This window comes from Ornithorhynchus anatinus, chromosome 3, assembly GCF_004115215.2.
Source record: "Ornithorhynchus anatinus isolate Pmale09 chromosome 3, mOrnAna1.pri.v4, whole genome shotgun sequence".
NCBI lineage: Eukaryota > Metazoa > Chordata > Mammalia > Monotremata > Ornithorhynchidae > Ornithorhynchus > Ornithorhynchus anatinus.
The window spans coordinates 110,964,803-110,983,658 of NC_041730.1; the positions used below are offsets into that span (position 1 = coordinate 110,964,803).

The 18,856-nt window shown below is 47.2% G+C and overlaps 1 protein-coding gene across 1 annotated transcript; it reads right to left on the reverse strand.

The window, feature by feature from the left end:
• Positions 1–9,667: 9,667 nt before the first annotated feature.
• On the reverse strand, positions 9,668–11,421 carry CH25H (cholesterol 25-hydroxylase). Its single transcript, XM_029058955.1, has 2 exons — positions 10,520–11,421; positions 9,668–10,359 (listed from the first exon to the last, which is right to left on the reverse strand). Exons 1-2 carry the CDS (start codon positions 11,401–11,403, stop codon positions 10,281–10,283), a joined length of 963 nt encoding a protein of 320 aa, XP_028914788.1. The 5' UTR covers positions 11,404–11,421; the 3' UTR covers positions 9,668–10,280.
• Positions 11,422–18,856: the final 7,435 nt, after the last annotated feature.

The following is an 18,856-nucleotide window of genomic DNA, read 5'->3' on the forward strand; positions in this document are numbered from 1 at the left end:
TGGATGGGGAGGGAGCCTGAAGCCCGAGAACGGGGTGAGCGTCATTGGAGGTGGAAAGAAATTGGTCAACAGGTTTCGATAAACAGAATTTTTAATAAACCATAACTATCAACACAGATGATGTCTGTGACGGTGACTGCTGGTGCGTGTTTGTTCCCTTTTAAGTCCTCCAAGCAGGTAGAGCAGAGGCATTCCGGACTTTCCCAGAGAAGCCGTTAAAGACCACCGGAAGACACTGGGTTCACCAAGCGTCTGCCAGCACCTTGCGCTCAAGATCAACATTCTAAGCTTCCTGGACTGTTTGTGTCTGCCTGTGAGCAGGCCCCAGGGCCCTGAGGTGACACTACTAGAGAAACAGCATGGCTTAATGGAAATAGCCCTGCCTTGGGAGTCAGAGGTCATGGGTTCTAATCCCGGCTTCCCCACTTAGCTGTGTGACTTTGGGCAAGTCACTTACCTACTCTGTGCCTCAGTAACATCATCTGTCAAATGGGGATTAAGACTGTGAGCCTCATGTGGGAGAACCTGATTACCTTGTATCAACCCCAGTGCTTAGAACAGTGTTTTGCACAAAGTAAGCACTTAACAAATACCATAATAATTATTAGTCAACTGGAAGCTGCTGTCTTGGGTGACCAGAGACTACGGAGACCAGAGCCCCCAGGCTGAGTCTACCAACCATCAGTGGACACACCAGAACAACATCTCCCGGTACAGACTCCGTGCTGTCAAGCTGATTGCAACTGGGACTAATAATAATAATAATAATGTTGGTATTTGTTAAGCGCTTACTATGTGCAGAGCACTGTTCTAAGCGCTGGGGTAGACACAGGGGAATCAGGTTGTCCCACGTGGGGCTCACAGTCTTAATCCCCATTTTACAGTTGAGGGAACTGAGGCTCAGAGAAGTTAAGTGACTTGCCCACAGTCACACAGCTGACAAGTGGCAGAGCTGGGATTCAAACTCATGATCTTTGACTCCAAAGCCCATGCTCTTTCCACTGAGCCACGCTGCTTCTCTAGATTAAAGTCCCCCAAATGCTGACTGGCTATTGGTGGGACCATTAAGTTGTATGTGGATTTTCTAACTTTTCCACACCGGCTATTGCATTTTCCTCAAGCTGACACATTCACGTCATGGTTAGATGGACAGTGGAATTCACCGGATTTGGCTGCTGGCTATTCCAAATAACAGCTTCCTCTAAGCAGAGACTATAAACACATAGGGACTACAGGTGCATAGTAAGTGCTTAACAAATACGAGAATTATTATTATTTGTATCCAAGACAACTGGCACTGTTAATTTGGGACTAAATTTTGACCTGACTTCCACTTGCCCTGTGTCATTCAAGGTCAAGAGAGGAGAGGAATCTCTCCCGATCTTTCCTCAGATTCCCCTTCCATCAGGGCCAACATCCAGATTCATTCGTTCATTCAATCATATCTATTGAACACTTACTATGTGCAGAGCACTGTACTAAGCATTTGGAAAGTACAATACAGCAATAAAGAGAGACGATCCCTGCCCACATCAGGCTTACAGTCTGAGATGGGAACAAAATCCTATTTAGAAAAGGTGGGGAGGAATTGATATTGACCCTTTGAAGTGGTCCTTCTGTTTTGATGGTAATTTCATCTTCTCTTCCATTATTCAATCAAGTCAATCATATTTCTTGAGCATTTATGGTGTGCAGGGAACTGTACTAAGTGCTTGGGAGAGTGCAGCTAAGCAATTTAACAGATACATTTCCTGCCCATAATCTCCCTTTTTCTCCACCTAAGTAACCTGGAGTTTTATTAATAATTATAATGATAATTATGGCATTTGTTAAGTGCTTACTATGTCCCAGGCACTGTACTAAGCACTGGTGTGGATACAAGCAAATTGGGTTGGAAACAGTCCCTGTCCTACATGGGGCTCACAATTTCCATCCTCATGTTACAGATGAGGTAACTGAGGCCCAGAGAAATGAAACGACTTGCCAAGGTCACCCAGCAGATGAGTGGCAGAGTTGGGATTAGAGTCCATGACCTCCTGACTCCCAGGCACGTGCTCTATCCATTATGCCATGCTGTTTCTCAGTTTTGCTACTGGTTCTTCCTCCTCTGTATCACTAGCCCAGGTCCCAGCCAGAATCAGTGATTTTCCACAACAATTCAGAAGATTTTGCTCTACAAAATGTTTATGAGGTAAAAAAAGCTGGTGTCAGATTGCATCCTGTAACTAGGGGAAAGGGGAGGCGGCATCAGGTTGGACCATAGTTCAACTCCTTCACCTTGGGATTGGTAGGACACCCAGACAATTTTGTAAGCCAACCAAACGTCTCTTATGCAATATGTGCCATCATCACAGTCCAATCTCAGGAACTTAAGCCCCTTTACTTTGGCTTTGCACTGGTTCCTCTTGCTTGACTTTTCTCTATTTTCTTTACACTTGCCCAAGAGTAAAGTGAGGGAGAGCTGGGAATGTTTGGTGAGGAAAGGCAGTAGATAGTTCTTCATTTGAAATGATTAAGTAGAATGACAAGTATAAGACAAGAGGAGCAGTGTGGCCTAATGGATAGAGCAAAGGTCTGGGAGTCAGAAGGACCTGGGTTCTAATCCGGTCTCCACCACTTGTCTGCTGTGTGACCTTGAGCAACGCACTTCAGTTCTCTGAGTCTCAGTTTCCTCCTCTGTAAAATGGGGATTAAGGCTGTGAGCCCACATAGAACACAGACTGTGTCCGACATGATTATCTTGTTTCTACCCCAGTGCTTAGTTCAGTGCTTGGCACATAGTAAGCTCTTAACAAATACCATAAAAAAAAATCAGAAAATTATGGTCCAAACAGTGCAAAGCACGATAGGGAAAATCAGTTCCCTTCAGATTTATTTATTTTAGCTTAGGGGAAAACTTTCCTCAAATTTCCCTCGAAGTTAGAAAACTGAATGCATGGGAGAGTACTCCTTTCTCACCCTGTCTGGTGTCCAGGTGGAAGGGCTGCTGATGGCCCTTCCCTAGCACAGATAAGGAGCATGTGTGACCTCACACATGTTAGTGTAACATCATATGTGTCAGCATGACATGCCAGACACACAGATTAAAGCAATGATAATAATAATCATTATTATTATTATTATTTGTTAAGTGCTTACTATGTGCCAGGCACTGTTCTAAGCGTTGGAGTAGATACAAGCTAATCGGGTTGGACATAGTCCTTGTCCCAAATAAGTCCATGGTCTTAATCCCCATTTTACAGATGAGGGAACTGAGGCACAAAGAAGTTAAGTGATTTGCCCAGAGTCACACAGCAGGCAAATGGCGGAGCTGGGATTAGAACCATGACCTTCTGACTCCCAGGTCAGTGCTGTCTCCACTGCACCATGCTGCTTCTGTAAAAATAAAAAAAATAATAATAATTGTGGCATTCATTACTATGTGCCAGGCACTGTACTAAGCACTAGGGTGGATACAAGCAAATCAAGTTGGACAAAGTCTCTGTCCTATGTGGGGCTTACAGTATCAATCCCCATTTTACAGATGAGGTAATCGAGGTACAGAGTAGCAAGTGATTTGCCCAAGGTCACAAAGCAGGCAAGTGGCCAGAATTAGAACCCATGACTTTCTGACTTCCAAGTCCTTGCTCTATCCACCACACCACGCTGCCACCTTTTATGGAAATTTATGGATTTCATGTGGCCTTAGAACATTTCTCAGTGGGACCACTAATCCCCCCACTTGCTTGGAAGCCTTTGCCCGCCCCGTCAGCTCTTTGAGAAGTCTGGCATAGTCTTCAAGCCACATGACTTGGTGGCAGGAGCCACGGTGGAGGGAGAGGAGGCTTCATCCAAATATACAAACACCAACATAAAAGTGTTTAAGTCCAATTTAACAGCCCAATTTAAAAACCACACTGTCCGGGGCAAAACCAGACTGAGAGGAATAAATCCAGGCACTTGGCTACACTATGTACCTCTGGTTCCCACCAATACTAACTACTAGCTGAAATCTGGGCAACTGACATAGAACTTTCTAACTTTCCAACCTTTCCTTGGTCTCTGAGAGTTATCTGTCATCAGCCCCAATAAGTCAGACATGAAAATACATTAGGAACAGAAGCGGCATGGGGCTGGGATCTCTCCAGAGGAGAATTACAGCATGGATGTGGCTTAGTGGATAGAGTACGGGCCTGAGAGTCAGAAGGGCCTGGGTTCTAATCCCAGCTCTGCCACTTGTCTGTCATGTGACCTTTGGCAAGTCACTTGACATCTCTGAGCCTCTGTTACCTCATCTGTAAAATGGGAATTAAGTTTGCGAGCCCTGTGTGGGACAGGGACAGTGTCCAACCTGATTAGCTTGTATCTACCCCACCCTTAATACAGTGCCTGGACTATAGTAAGCACTAAACAATATGAAAAAAAGAAAAAAACAGTTTAGCAATATGCTCATAAGTGCTACCTAAGTACCCCTTTGGTGGCACAGAAGTGCTGGAGTGAGAGTAAAGGGGGAAATAAGATGGAGATTTGACCTTAGAAGGGCTTTGAAGATAGAGAGTAAATAAATTGGCTTGAAAGGAGTGAAAGTTTCAAGCTGGGGTGTAGTGAGAGAGGGGCGAGGATTAATAGAGGGGAGAGAGAGCTGAATTAGTGCCTTAAAACCAGTGGAGAGGAATTTATTTTTGAGGTGGAAAGAATTGGGCAGTCTTCGGAGGTTTTAGAGGAGTGGGGAGATAAGTGCAAAAAAGGGATTGAGAAAAAATGATTGGGACAACAGAGTGAAGAATGAACTGGAGAGGGGAGAGGCCAGAAGCAGTGAGGTCTGTGAGGAGGCTGATACAGGAGTAGAGTCAGGATATGAGACTTGATCAGAAAACCATGTTGGCAATTTGGATGGAATGAATGCACCGGATTCTGGAGATGTTGTGAAGAAAGAACCAACAAGATTTGGTGACTGATTGAATATGGGGGGGGGGGGGGGGGGGAGTTGGATGGAGAGGAAGAGGAGTCAAGGATAATGCAAAGTTTTGAAAGTTGGAAAGGAAGGTAGTGGTGTTGGGGGAGGACAGGATTTGAGCAGGAAGATGAGGAGTTCAATTATGGACACGTGGAACTTGAGGTGTTTGTGGGACATCCAAATACAGGTGTCCTGGAGGCACGAAGAAATGTGAGACTGAGACTTGAAGACCTCCAGACTGTAAGCTCCTCCATTTAAACAGCAAGCTCCCTGTGGGCAGGGAATAGGTCTATCAGCTCTGTTATATTGTACTCTCCAAATGCTTAGTGCAGTGTTCTGCACACAGTAAGCATTCAAAAAATAGAATTGATTGATTGACTGAGAGGAGAGAGGTCAGGGATCGTGAGGTAGATTTGGAAGACAACCATATAGAGGTTAAAGTTGAAGCTGTTAGTGCAGAGGAACTCCCCATGGGAGGGGGTAGAGATTGAGAAAAGAAGAGGTGCCAGAACTGAGCTTTGAGGGACGACCATAATCAGGGAATCAGAGGCAGATGGAGATCCAGTGAAACGAACTGAAAAAGAACAAGAGAGGTAAGAGAGGAACCAGGAGAGAACCCGTGTTGTAAAAACCAAGTTTGCAGAGACTCTCCAGGAGACGAGGGTGGTTCGCAGTGCCGAAGGCTGCTGAGAGATCAAGGACTAGGATCAAGTAGACAGAGTTAGGTTTGATGCTAAGAGTTCTTGTGGAGACAGTAGTTTGAGTGGAGTGGAATGGAGTGAGGGAGTCAGATTGCAGAAGATCAAAGGAGGAGTTAGAAGAGAGGGAGTAGAAGCAGTGAGCAATCCATTTAAGAATTTAGACAGAAATGAGAGGAGGGAGATGGGTGGGGGGGCTGATAACTAGATAATGCAGTGAGGTTGAGAGAAGGCTTTTTAAAAAGGTAGGAGATACATAGGTGTTTTTGAAAACAGAGGGGAACGAGCCAGAAGAGAGAAGTTGACGATGGCACGCTGGGAGGGAAGAATAGTGGGCACAAGTGTTTTTCTAAAATGAGAGTAGATTTTGGAAGCAGGTGGAAGAGCTCCTCTGGAGAGACAGCTGTGAGAGATGAGAGAGTGGATGGAGAGTTAGAAGAGAATTGGTGAAGGGAAGATTTAGGGAAGTTCACACCTGATGGTTTCAATTTGATCAACAAAATAGTTGGCCTGCTCATCAAAGGGTGACAGAGGGGAGAAGGTGGGTGCACAGGGAATTTAAGGAGGGAGTTAAAACTAAGGAATCGTTGTAGCGGCCAGTGGGTATGGGAGTCAGTGAGGGAAGAGTAATAGTGTAGCTGAAGAGTGGAGAACACAGAGTTGTGGCTGTGAGGATGAGAAGCAAAGTGGCCCAGTAGAAAGAACACAAGCCTTGGAGTCAGGGGACCTGAGCTTTTATCACCACCAAGGGCCTTCTTTGTGACCTCGGGCAAATCACTTACCTCTTCTGTGCCTCAGTTTCCTCATCTCCAAAATGGAGATTGAGCCTGTGTCCATGTGGGACAGGGTCTGTATCCAACATGATTATCTTGTATCTACCCCAGCACGTAGCACAGTGCCTGGCACATAGTTTAAAAAAATAAAAACAAAAAATAGGTGAGTTTAAGTTGGATGAGGCTGACTAGATGCCTTACTTTCCACCAGTGGTGTCGTGCACTGGACTCTTCCCCATCAGAGTTCCCAGAGAGGAAAAGCAATAAATTCTAATCTGGCTGAGTTGTGAGTGGGGAAATCATACCAGTCCCATTTCTGAAAGGTGAAATACTTGGCTAGAAGTGAGCTTCCCCACTCCAGAAGGCCTTAGAAAATCCTTCAAAGGTCTAATGGTGCCCAAGGCAGGGAGTTTCCTACAACCCAGCCTCAGTCTCTGATCCCACCAGAGATAGCCCCAGATCTGAGAAGCAGCGTGGCCTAGTGGATAGAGCATGGGCCTGGGAGTCTTAATCCCTGCTCTGCCACTTGTCTACTGTTTGACCTTCGACAAGTCTCTTCACTTCTCCATGCCTCAGTTTCTTCATCTGTAAAATGGGGATTAAGACTGTGAGCCCCACATGGGACAGGGACTCTGTTCAACCCAATTGGCTTTTATCCACCCCAGCGCTTAGTACAGTGCCTGTCACCTTGTAAGTGCTTAACAAATATCATAATTATTATTATTATCATTATCTGAGAGGTGGGAGATGCTTTCCTCGAGGTGCCCTGAGAAGACCAGTCTCAGCTCAGGGGAGTGGGGCAGGGTAGGGAAGTATCTAGTGAGTTTGGGGCTGGGACTCAGTTGCTGGCCTTCCAGGCTCAGGGTCCAGGCTCTGGTAGGAGTCCATAAACCCATCGGAAGGGACCACCACTTTGCAGAGAGAGGAAGTTCTCTGCAATCTCCCTAACTCAAGCGGATGGTACTTTACCAAGTGTTTAGTACAGTGTTCTGCACACGGTAAGCTCTCAATAAACACCACTGAAAGACTGATTGATTCCCTATGAAGTTCTCAAAGCCCCAGGCTCAGGTGCTCAGACTGCGACCTAGAATTCTGATTCAGGTCAGATCCCATTAGATTGTATATGTGCCTTGAGGGCTGATTCCATATCTTAAACTTTTACTCTATGTACTCAGAACTCAGTAGGTTTTTAGCAAACATCTAGAATAACAATGACCTTGACGATGATGGTGATATCATTCCAGAGAGAATCAGTGTAATAGTCATTTATTTCAGAGCTACAAATTGATACAATGATTAATAAATAATTAAACATTACAGACGAAGTAAAACCAAACATACATTTGAAGGGGACCATTTAGTCAAGGTCAAAAAGAAATACAACTGATCTTCCTGAGATTGCCTGCCGAAGGTCGGGATGAGAGAGACGGGATTCCTCTCTGTCTCTCTCTTTGTGTCTCTCTGTCTCTTATATATACACATATACAACCACACACACTCTCTCTCTCTCTCAAATTCTCTCTCTCTGGCTCAGAAGCCCTGCAGATATCTTCTTCTTTCTTCTCAAGATCTGCCTTCTAGTCCTCCATGGCTCCCAACTCTTGGTGAACAAACCAGTCCCTCGCTGCTCTTCCAATTTTCCTCCCCCCCAAGCCTCTTCCTCGGCGACCACTTTAGTCTTTCCTGCCCTCTCTTCTCTCTCTAAAACTTTCCACCTTCCACTGGTTCCTCCCAGTGGTCTCCCATTGTCTTTCAGTTCAAGGTTTTCGCTGCCCTGAGTTGCTCAGGTGACTGAACTAGCCATCCACTTTACCTTTAACTACCTTAACTCTTGCCCTCCTAAAACTCAACTTCCTCCAACCACCCCACTATTTCACATGCAAAAGTTCCCAGATCAAGCGAGGGCTCTGGGACTTTGGATGATGGACAGCCAAAGACCCGACGCCCACCACGGCATTCCCCTGCAGGCCCAGGAATGGCCCTTCCCCATCTTCACTTTGTCAACACACATGACTTTAAGACAGACACCATCCAAACGGTACAACGCCAATGCTCAGACGAAGAGAAACATCAATCCACTAGTAGAACGAGAAAGCAAAATGCTTTTCTACAGGGCTAGTAAGACAAAATGTAATTCATTGAACAGAGTGTTCTTTAAATTGCTTGTTCTTTTGAATTCCTGTAGGGAAGAAACAGGCCAAAGTCTCATAGAAGCTTTGCAAAGGATTTGTTCCAGAGAGCGATGTGTGGAACCCCATTAAAATTAAGTGAGAAATGTACACAAGTAACAAAATAGAACCTGAATGAAAATGGTCTCAAAGGAGTCAGGGCTGGATTTTTCTTCGTTTGACATAATGGCTTCAATGTGAACCTATTTTAACGATTTAAATAGACTCCCCAGAAGCCCTCCTTAAGTACATGGCTTTGGGGCAGTTCAAGCCAAGAGCTAAAAGAGCCTCCTTCCGCTCCCACACATCCTTCCCCACAGTGCAGCAGCCGGCAACAACTGCTGCCCCCAAAGCCCTGAGGTGAGAGAATCTAAAGTGGCCAGCCCACTGACTCTGAGGCAGTCCTTACAACCTTTCCCTAATTCTGTCCCAGGGCAATGGCACACACAAGACATACCATCCATTTGCCTCTCCCAGACAGACAGAAAAGTCATGACATATTTTCATCGTCCCGTGTACACTCGGCACCATGTTTCTATAGCGATGGGTCAGTCCCAGCAAACCCTGAGAGCATGGGACTTTCTCAAAGCACCTCCCACCCCTCACCCGCTCCCTCATTCCCCCATCTCTCACGTGTATAACTTCCAATCCCCACTTCCTCTTTTTCTGGAATGTCCTGCACTCTTCTCACCTCACACTTGTTTTGCTGAAAAGTCCAGTTGCAAGGACAATTTTGTTATTTTAAATCCAGTCAGGCTGCCTGATTGACTGATTGAGTAGGAAATTCTGGAGCCAGAGGTTAGAGTGAGGAAGTGTCTTTCCTTGTGGATTTCTGTCAAAATTGCTTGGACTCTTCTTGGACTTTGAAATGTCCTCTTGCCACTTTCTGTCTGATCTTGGTCAGGTCACTTAACTTCTCTGTGCCTCTTAACTCCTCTGTTGAATGGGGATCTGAGACCCATTCTCCCTCCTAACCAACCACTTTACCCTTAACTGCCCTCACTCCTGCCCTCCTAAAACTCCAAATTGATTATCTCGTATCTATCCCGGTAGTGGACACACTTAACAATCAATCGATCATGTTTACTGAGCACTTACTGTGCTCAATACTGGGAGAGTGCAATAAAACTGGGAGAGTACAATAAAACACATTATTATTAATAGTAAAAATCGGTAGGACCAGACCACCTTACGTCCCAGACGATACCCAGCACACTGGCAACGATCAATAAGCATTTCCGATCAGATTGCCCTCCCACAGAGGATAACTGGAAAGAGTCTATTTCTGGGATAGGCTTCCTGTGAAACTAGATAACGTAAATGCGGGAAGAAGCTTGAAGTGAATTATAGCTAGGACTTGCTACATTATACTCCGTTATAATAGATTCACAGCACTAAGATACCAGGTGATTATCATACTCCCCGGAAAGTACAATATAGATCACGTCGGGTGAGGGGAACAGAAATACACATTCAAAATCCAGAGGAAGACGTAGAACAGATAGAGTCAAATTCATTCCTGCTCAGCAGAAACATTTTTCACGTATAGAAATTTGGAATTCGATTCCAAATTCCGGATAAACCAGCATAAATACTTTACAGGATATAAGCCCGTAACAATCAAACCCCTTCTCGGGAAGGTGTCGGAAGACGAGCAGAGCCACCGGTCGACGATGACAGATCTGACAGAGTAACGCGGGACGTCTCATCGCCTCCGCTCTCGGTCGCTCTGCGGTGGGCACCGTCCCGGTGGGTATCCAGTCCATTCTACTTTACCCGTCCCCCTATAAAAATACCGGAAGCCGCGGAGACACTTCTGTTAAAATGGTTTAAATCCGGATCACAAATTACTTTTAAAAAAATACTTTCCCTCTCGATCCCCGCGGTAACGCCGGGGCGTCACCGTTCAGTAGAGAAGCACGTGTTGAGGAGAGAAGTCCTTACTTGGGATGGGGGGAGGCCAGGGTCCCAAACAGCCAGTCCCAGTGGGTGAAGTACGGGGCGTAGTTGCACTTGAACTTCAGGTGGTGAACGTCGTGGTGGGGCGCTCCCCCGTACAGGCCGAAGGGCACCAGCCGGTGAGTGGACCAGGGGAAGTCGTAGCCCGAGTGGTCCTCCACGGAGAGCCAGATGTTGACCAGGAAGAACGTCATTTCGGTGAGAGGATGGCACCGGAGGAGCACGGGGTTCACGGCGGCGAAGAATCCCAGGGACAGGAGCTCCCAGATGCTGGAATACTGGGTGGCCAGAGCAAAAGCGGAGGTGTGCTTGTGGTGGACTCTGTGGAAGGTCCGGTAGAGCCAAGGCACCTTATGGTGCAGCCAGTGCCAGAGGAAGTACTGGAAGTCGAAGAGCAGCAGGCAGCCCACCACCTGGGTCAGGACCTCCGGGAGCGGAGGGGCCGCCTCCGGGAAGCCCACCGGCCTCCAGGACCAGCGGGCCACCGTCAGGGGGAAGATGAAGACCAGGTGGTGGTAGACGGACTGAGCCAAGCAGAGCAGCATCTGGCGCGGAGAGGGAGAGGCCCGGGGGTTGAGCTTGTACCTCCTCAAGGCTGGCACCTTCCAGCTCAGGAAGTCCAGGATGACGAAAGGCAGGCAGAAGCCCACGTAAGTCACGAAGGAGAAGGTCCCGGGGAAGAAGGGAGACTGCAGCAGGGCTTCCCTGGATTTCAGGACCAGCCAGAGGGGCTGGAGGATCCCCCGGGGCCGGGCATCCAACGGGACTGACCAGTGGAGGCTGCCGATGGTGCTGTCGTTGCTGCTGCAGCCGCTGCTGCTGCTGCCGCTGCTGCTGATGCAGCCGGGCCCGCTGCTGCTGCTGTTCATGATGACAGAGTGTGCTCAGCCCCTGACCCGGGCCGCCCTTTACTAACCTCCTCTTCTGCCCCGCCCCCGGCGTCACCTCAGCCCCTCCTACCCCCCCACCCCCACCTCAAAGATCTCTTTCCTCCGTCCCTCTTCCCTCCCTCCCTTTCCTTCTTCCTCTCTCCCTTTCCTTTCCCTTTCTCTGCCTCCCTCCTCAACTCTCTGGGTCTCCCTCACCGTTTCTTACTGCCTCTGTCTCCCTGTCTCTGTCTCTCTGAGTCTCTCTGTATCTCCCTGTCTCTCTCTGTCTAGCTCCCTGTTTCTGTCTCCCTGTCTCTCTCTTTGTCCATCTCCTTCTCCCTGTTTCTCTGTCTCTCTCTGTGTCTCCTTGTCTTTCTCTGTCTCTCTGAGTCTCCCTGTCTTTCTCGGTGCCCATCCCTGTCTCTCTCTCTCTCTTTGTCTATCTCCCTGTTTCTGTCTCCCTGTCTCTCTCTTTGTCCATCTCCTTCTCCCCGTTTTTCTCTCTATTTCTGTCTCCCTGTCCCTGTCTCTCTGTCTCTCCCTGTCTCTGTGTCTCTTTCTGTGTCCATCCCTGTCTCTCACTCTCTTTATCTCCCTGTTTCTGTCTCCCTGTCTCTCTCTATGTCCATCTCTTTCTCCCTGTTTTTCTATCTCTATCTCCCTGTCTCTGTCTCCCTGTCTCTCTTTCTGTGTCTATCTCTGTCTCTGTGTCTCTCTGTCTCCCTCTCTCTCTCTCTGTCTCCCTGTCTGTCTCTCTGTCTCTGTTTAGCTCCGTCTCCTGTCTCTCTCTTTCTCTCTCCCCAGCGGAGAGCGAACATAAAGCAAGGGTCGGGCCCCGGGAGGGGAGTAAGAGGAGGAGGACGGGGAGAGGGAAGGGGAGGAGAAGGGAGAAGGAAATCCAGGGAATTCCTTGTCGTGGAGGGCGAGCTTCGCAGGTTAGCTTTTTCCTGCCGGGAATCGGAGCGGGCTTCCCACTTGGCACAGCCAACCGGACTGCCCAGACCACTGCCCGGCCCACCACCCCCCGGGACCCCCGTTAGTTTGGAAGATTTCCGGGGACTCTTCACTGTCAACAAGCTGTGGGGCTGATGCCATCGCATTCCATCAGGAATGGACCATCGAGAAGGTAGATTCCCAAGAAAGACACTTTTTCTGGTTTCAAATAATAATAATAATAATGGTGTAAGTGCCAAGCACGGTTCTAAGCTCTGGGGTAGATAAAAGATAGTCAGGTTGGCCCACGTGGGGCTCACAGTCTTCATCCCCATTTTACAGATGAGGTAACTGAGGCCCAGAGAAGTGAAGTGACTTATCCAAAGTCACACAGATGACAAGTGGTAGATCTGGGATTAGAACCCCCGACCTCTGACTCCCAAGCTTGGGCTCTTGCCGCTGAGCCATGCTGCTTCTCAGCTTTGAATGCAATGTGTAACGTTTTCGCTTTGCAGGGAGGGTGACGATTTGGGGGTCATCTGGGGAGCCGCCCCCCAACAAACGGAATTCTGACTATCCATCCGTCAACCAATCGATAATATTTATTGAGCGCTTACTCTGCGCGGCGCTTGGGAGAGTACAACAGAATTGCATAGCCCCGATCCGACTTGACACCCCACCTTCCAATTAAAACAAAACAAAAACTAAAACTAAAAAACCATATTCGCCTACTAAGTGATTTTCTTTCCCTCTCTAAAGAAGGCTCCAATGATCTCTTATCGTGAAGCACCTCTTAAATTTGTGCTGGGCGCCTTAACGGATTAGCCTCCTAAAAACAATAACAATCAAATTCCCTTGATTTTTATAATCTGAGGTTCAGATTTTCCAGATGTCAAGTCCCCCTTAGCCATCAGAACAGGGAGAGGCAGGGGTGAAACGACTTCTGGGGGGCGGGGAGGGGGAGGGAAATGGCCAAAATGCCGGCTTTGGGACGAACCTTGGTAATTTTCATCCCTAAAGGGCTGTGAGATTGGGGATGAAACTAGGAGGCGTCATAATAAAAATGATGGCATCTGTTAGATGCTTACTAGGTGTCAAGCACTGTTCTGAGCACTGAGAAAGATACGAGTTAGATTGTTCATTCATTCACCAGGTCCTCTGACATTCAGGCCCATGCTCTTTCCACTTGGCCACACCATCTGTGACAAAATGCCAGGGTGGTTGGAGGCGACGACATGCGCGGCGTGCCTCTAATGAAACAGGACAGACAGGACCCGGGGCAAAAGCAAGGTGCCCGCTCAGTCTGCATAGAGAACTGGCTGCTCGCGGCATGCGGGCTGATGTTCTCAGAGATAGCAGGGAGTGGGAGGCTGGTGGGAAGCTAGGGCCACTCAGCCAGACCTTCCTGACACTGGCCCTGCCTCACTGCCCTTCCTCACTCAGATCTGCCCAGCTTCTGGCAGAAACTGCTCTGGGGGCCCTCCCTCAAAGCCAGAAACGAGGCAAAAATGGATCGAGTACATTATTGCCAGAAATCTGCTAAAGGGGACTGCCCCAGAAATCTGCTAAAGGGGACTGCCCACAGAAACGGGCAAAGGGAGAAGAATTGCACTATCCACAGAAATATGGCAAAAATGGAAGGCAATAATGATGGTATCTGTTAAGTGCTTAGCTATGTGCCAGACACTGTAATAAGTGCTGGGCTGGTTACAAGCAAATCGGGTTGAACACAGTCCCTGTCCCATGTGGGGCTCACAGTCTCTATCCCCATTTTACAGATGAGGTAACTGAGGCCCAGAGAAGTGAAATGACTTGCCCACGGTCACACAGCAGACAAGTGACCAAGCGGGATTAGAACATGGGGCAGAAATGCATTACCCACAGAAATGTGGTAAAAGTGGAAGAATACATTGCTGCCAGAAATTTGACAAGGTGGAAGAAGACACTCTCCCCAGAAACGTGGCAGAAACGGAAGATATTGTCAGAATCGTGGCCAAGGTGGAAGAATGCATTAGCCACAAAAATGTTCAGTGGGAATCACTGATTAATTGATTGACCTAATAAATTGTATTTATTCAGCACTTACACTGTGCAGAGTACTGTATTAAGGAACTTACAATCTAGCAGTTGAGACAGACTATCGATTTATTGAGCACTTACTCTGAACTAAGTGCTTGGGAGATTATGTTAGGACAGAGGTGACTGACAAGTAAATTACAGGTAAGGAGAATCGGTTGAGTTTAAAGATCCCTACAAAAGCCCTGGGGAGGAGGATTTGGGGTGGCGGTGGGGGGGAGTTGGCGGGGAGAAGCTACTCTGGGAACAGATTAGGGAGAGTGAAGTGAGAAAACCATCCTGCAAAGAGGCACAGACCCCAGAAAGGACTCCGACACCACACCAGGAAAGACCACCTTCCCAGGAGGGTACACATCACGTGGTAGACTGTAAGCTCATCGTGGACAGGGAACGTGTCTACCGATTCTGTTATATTGAACCCTCTAATCACACGGTAAGTGTTCAATAAATACAATTGATTGATTGATCGATGGTATCCGATTTTAGTAACAGTAGTAATAATTATAGGGAAGCAGCATGGCTCAGTGGAAAGAGCCCAGTCTTGGGAGTCAGAGGTTGTGGGTTCTAATCCCAGCTCTGCCACTTGTCATCTGTGCGACTTTGGACGAGTCACTTCACTTCCCTGTGCCTCAGTTATCTCATCTGTAAAATGGGGATGAAGACTGTGAGCCCCACGTGGGACAACCTGATGACCTAGTATACCCCCAGCACTTACAATAGTGCTTGGCACATAGTAAGCACTCAAGAAATGCCATCATTATTATTATTATTACCGGTACTTGTAGTAATTGTAAGGGCAGGGAATGGTCAACCACCTCTGTCACATCACACTCTCCCAAGTGCTCAGTACAGTGTGTTCTGCACACAGTAAGTGCCCAATAAATTAATGGATAGTAGCAGCAGCAGTGGTATTTATTGAGGGTCCACTTGTTGTAGAGCACTGTAGTAGGCATATATCTTGTCTGGACTTATGCTGTCGAGTCGTCTCCGACCCGTCCCACCTCCGTCAGCAATCGTTCCGGTTGTGGATCCGTAGAGCTTTCTTGGTCAAAATCCGGAAGTGGTTTTCCACTGCCTCCTTCCGCACAGAAAACTCGAGTCTCCACCCTCGGCTCTCTCCCGTGCCGCTGCTGCCCAGCACAGGGGAGTTTTGACTTGCAGCAGATTGCCTTCCGCTCGCTAGCCACTGCCCAAGCTAGGAATGCGTAGCAGGCACCTGGGAAGGACAAAATAAAGAAATGACAAATTCCCAATCCACAGGGAGCTTATACTGTCCACACAACTCAGGGCAATCTCTGCATCTCTTCTAAGGTCTATCATCACTTCATTCAGTGGTATTTATTGAGCCCTTACTATGTGCAGAGCACTGTACTAAGCGCTTGAAATATACAATTCGGCAACAGATAGATATCCCAGTGCAGGGGTCAGTTTTGGTCATGTTCACCTCCTCTGCATATACTGCTAGAATCGGAAAGAACCAATCACATGGAATCCCCTGCTGTCTTCTCCCTTTGCCCTTAGATCCCTTTCATTAGTAATAATAGTAATAATGATGCTATTTGTTAAGTGCTTACTATGTGTCAAGTAGATACAAGCTAATTGGCTCAGTGGAAAGAGCACGGGCTTTGGAGTCAGAGGTCATGGGTTCGAATCCCGGCTCTGCCACCTGTCAGCTGTGTGACTGTGGGCAAGTCACTTCACTTCTCGGTGCCTCAGTTACCTCATCTGTAAAATGGGGATTAAGACTGTGAGCCCCACATGGGACAACCTGATTCCCCTGTGTCTACAGCCAGCGCTTAGAACAGTGCTCTGCACATAGTAAGTGCTTAACAAATACCAACATTATTATTAATCAGGTTGGAAACAGTCCCTGTCCCGAAAGGGGCTCGCAGCCTTAATCCCCATTTTATCGATGAGGTAACTGAGGTACGAAGAAGTTAAGTGATTTGCCCAAGGTCTCATAGCAGAAAGTGGTGGAGCAGGGATTAAAACCCAGGTCCTCCTAACTCCCAGGCCATGCTGCTATTAAAATGACACATTTAGGAATACTATATCACTGATCATTATTATCAGTATTTATGACATTTGTTAAGTGCTTACTATGAATTGGGGTAGATGCAAGTTAATTAGCTCGGTCCCTGCCCCTGTCTCAGTCTATGTAGGAGGGAAAACAGGAGAACTGAGGCAAAAAGAAGTTTAGTGACTTGCCCAAGGTCATACAGCAAGCAGTTGGCAGAGCCGGGATTAGAACCCCAAGTCTTCTGACTCGCAGACCCGTTCTCCTTTCACCAGCCCATGCTGCTTCTCACCGTAAATGCTTTTTAACACATATAGGTCCTCTCTGGGCCACCCATTTATTATTTCACTACCACTGGCCGGTTGAGAATATTTAGCAAGCTATGAGTTAGAGTTAGGGAAGTGAACTGACCTAGGCTATTCATGTTTCACCTGTTCAAACAATAATTTGCAAAAGTTACAAATCCCAACAAGATTGTCTGCCTAAACTGCATTCCATTTTTTGCTCCGTTGAGCAGATCTACTTGAATAAAAACTGGCTCTAGTCTTAAAAAAATTAATACCTTTCAATTCTCTAATGTATTATTTTTTATTCAGAAAAATGGGTGCAAGGACTATGGCAAAGGAGAATGTGAGCTAGGACTGCATATTATTTTACACATGATCTAGTTGCAAAATTTCAGTTAGAACTGTGGAGGCTGACAGTGGAATGTACATACCCTTTTTTTTCCCAGATAATCTTATCTCCTGAATCTTTCTTTCTTTAAAAAAAAAAAGGTATTTGTTAAGTGCTTTCTATGTGCCAGGCACTGTACTAAACACTGGGATAGTTACAAGATAATCAGGTGAGAAATGTGTCTGTTGATTGTTACCGTGTACTTTCCCAAGTGCTTAGTACAGTGCTAAATAAATACAATCGAATGACTCTCTGTTCCACATAACAGTCTTAATCCACATTTTACAGAGATACTCAGAGATATTTCTCTGTAACTGAGATACAGAGAAATTAAGTGACTTCCCAATAGCAGACAAGTGGCCCAGTTGGGATTCTCTGACTCCCAGGCCTGAGCTTTTTCCACTAGGCCACACTGCTTTCGGTCCGGCTTTTGCTCTCGGGTAGTCCTGGTGCCAGACACCCTGGTGCCAGACGTGTCCAAAGGCTAGAGGATTCTGCACTTCAAAGCAAGGAGGATACTGGCAGGACTAACTTCACAAGGGAAATAAGGTAAGCGATCACCTCAGGACTGCACCTGCACCCTGACACACTCGAGATGGCCACAGTTTGGGATGTGCCCCATTCAGACTCCTGATCAAATGGTCACCAGGCAGGTGATGAGACCCTGTCCCCAGAAGTTGATCATGCGTGGTGGCCATTTTGTTTCATTTTTCAGTCATTTCCCCCGTCACTCCTCATCGCCTGAAATAAAAATCTCTGCCAGAAGGGTTGTTATTCTTTCTTTCTTTTTCATTTAGGTTGGGCAAAATCTGTGCAAGGCGGGTGGGCAGGAGTGATCAGTGAAGGGAAGGGGCAGCACAAGCCGACAGCAGCATTGAGGGTCAGTGGAACAGGCTCAAAAGGAGCTGAAGTCCAGCTCCACACCAGGGGCCGGTGATGGCCTCTCGGGGGCTGCGCTCCTGGAGCCGCTGCTGAACTGCAGGCATGTCTGCCGCAGACTATCTTGTATCTACCCCAGCGCTTAGTACAGTGCTTGGCACGTAGTAAGCGATTAACAAATGCCACAATTATTATTACTAATTACTATTCCTTTGACAACTCTGCCCTTCCTCATCTGCAGCTTGCTTCTCCAAGCCCGAAGGCACCTCCGAGACGGAAAAAGAATCTTGCCTGTCTGGATCACTGCCTTTCTGGGACTCCTGGCTCCCTGAGGGTTTTGGAAAACTAATCAATTAGTCAATCAATCAATGGTATTTATTGAGAGTTTACCGCGTATAGAACACTGTACTAATCCACTTGGGAGGGTACAGTATAATCGGTGGAAAGAGCACAAGTCGGAGGTTGTGGGTTCTAATCCAGATCCACCACTTTGCTCTGTGATTTTGGGCAAGCCACTTAACTTCCCCGGGCCTCAGTTACCTCATCTCTAAAATGGGGATTAAGACTGTGAGCCCCCTGTGGGACCACCTGCTTACCTTGTAACCACCCCAGCTCTTAGAACAGTGTGTGGCACAGAGAAAGCCCTTAACAAATACCATAATTATTGTTATTATTATTAAAGGAGATTATAGTCCAGAAAGGGAGACAGACTTTTAAATTAATTACAGATCGGGGAAGCAGAACATGGACTAGTGAATATAGCGCAGGCCTGGGAGTCAGAGGAACCTGGTTCCTAAGCCTGGCTCTGCCAGTTGAATGTTTTGTGCTCTTGGGTAAGTCATTTCACTTCTATACGCCTCAGTTTACTCATCT

Bases quoted from the DNA above. Each gene is read 5' to 3' on its own strand.
- CH25H (XM_029058955.1), bottom strand. From the start codon at position 11,403: ATGAACAGCAGCAGCAGCGGGCCCGGCTGCATCAGCAGCAGCGGCAGC. The intron at 10,360-10,519 runs GTAAGGACTTCT...GTATTTTTATAG, and splicing joins CTGGCCTCCCCCCATCCCAA to GGGGACGGGTAAAGTAGAAT.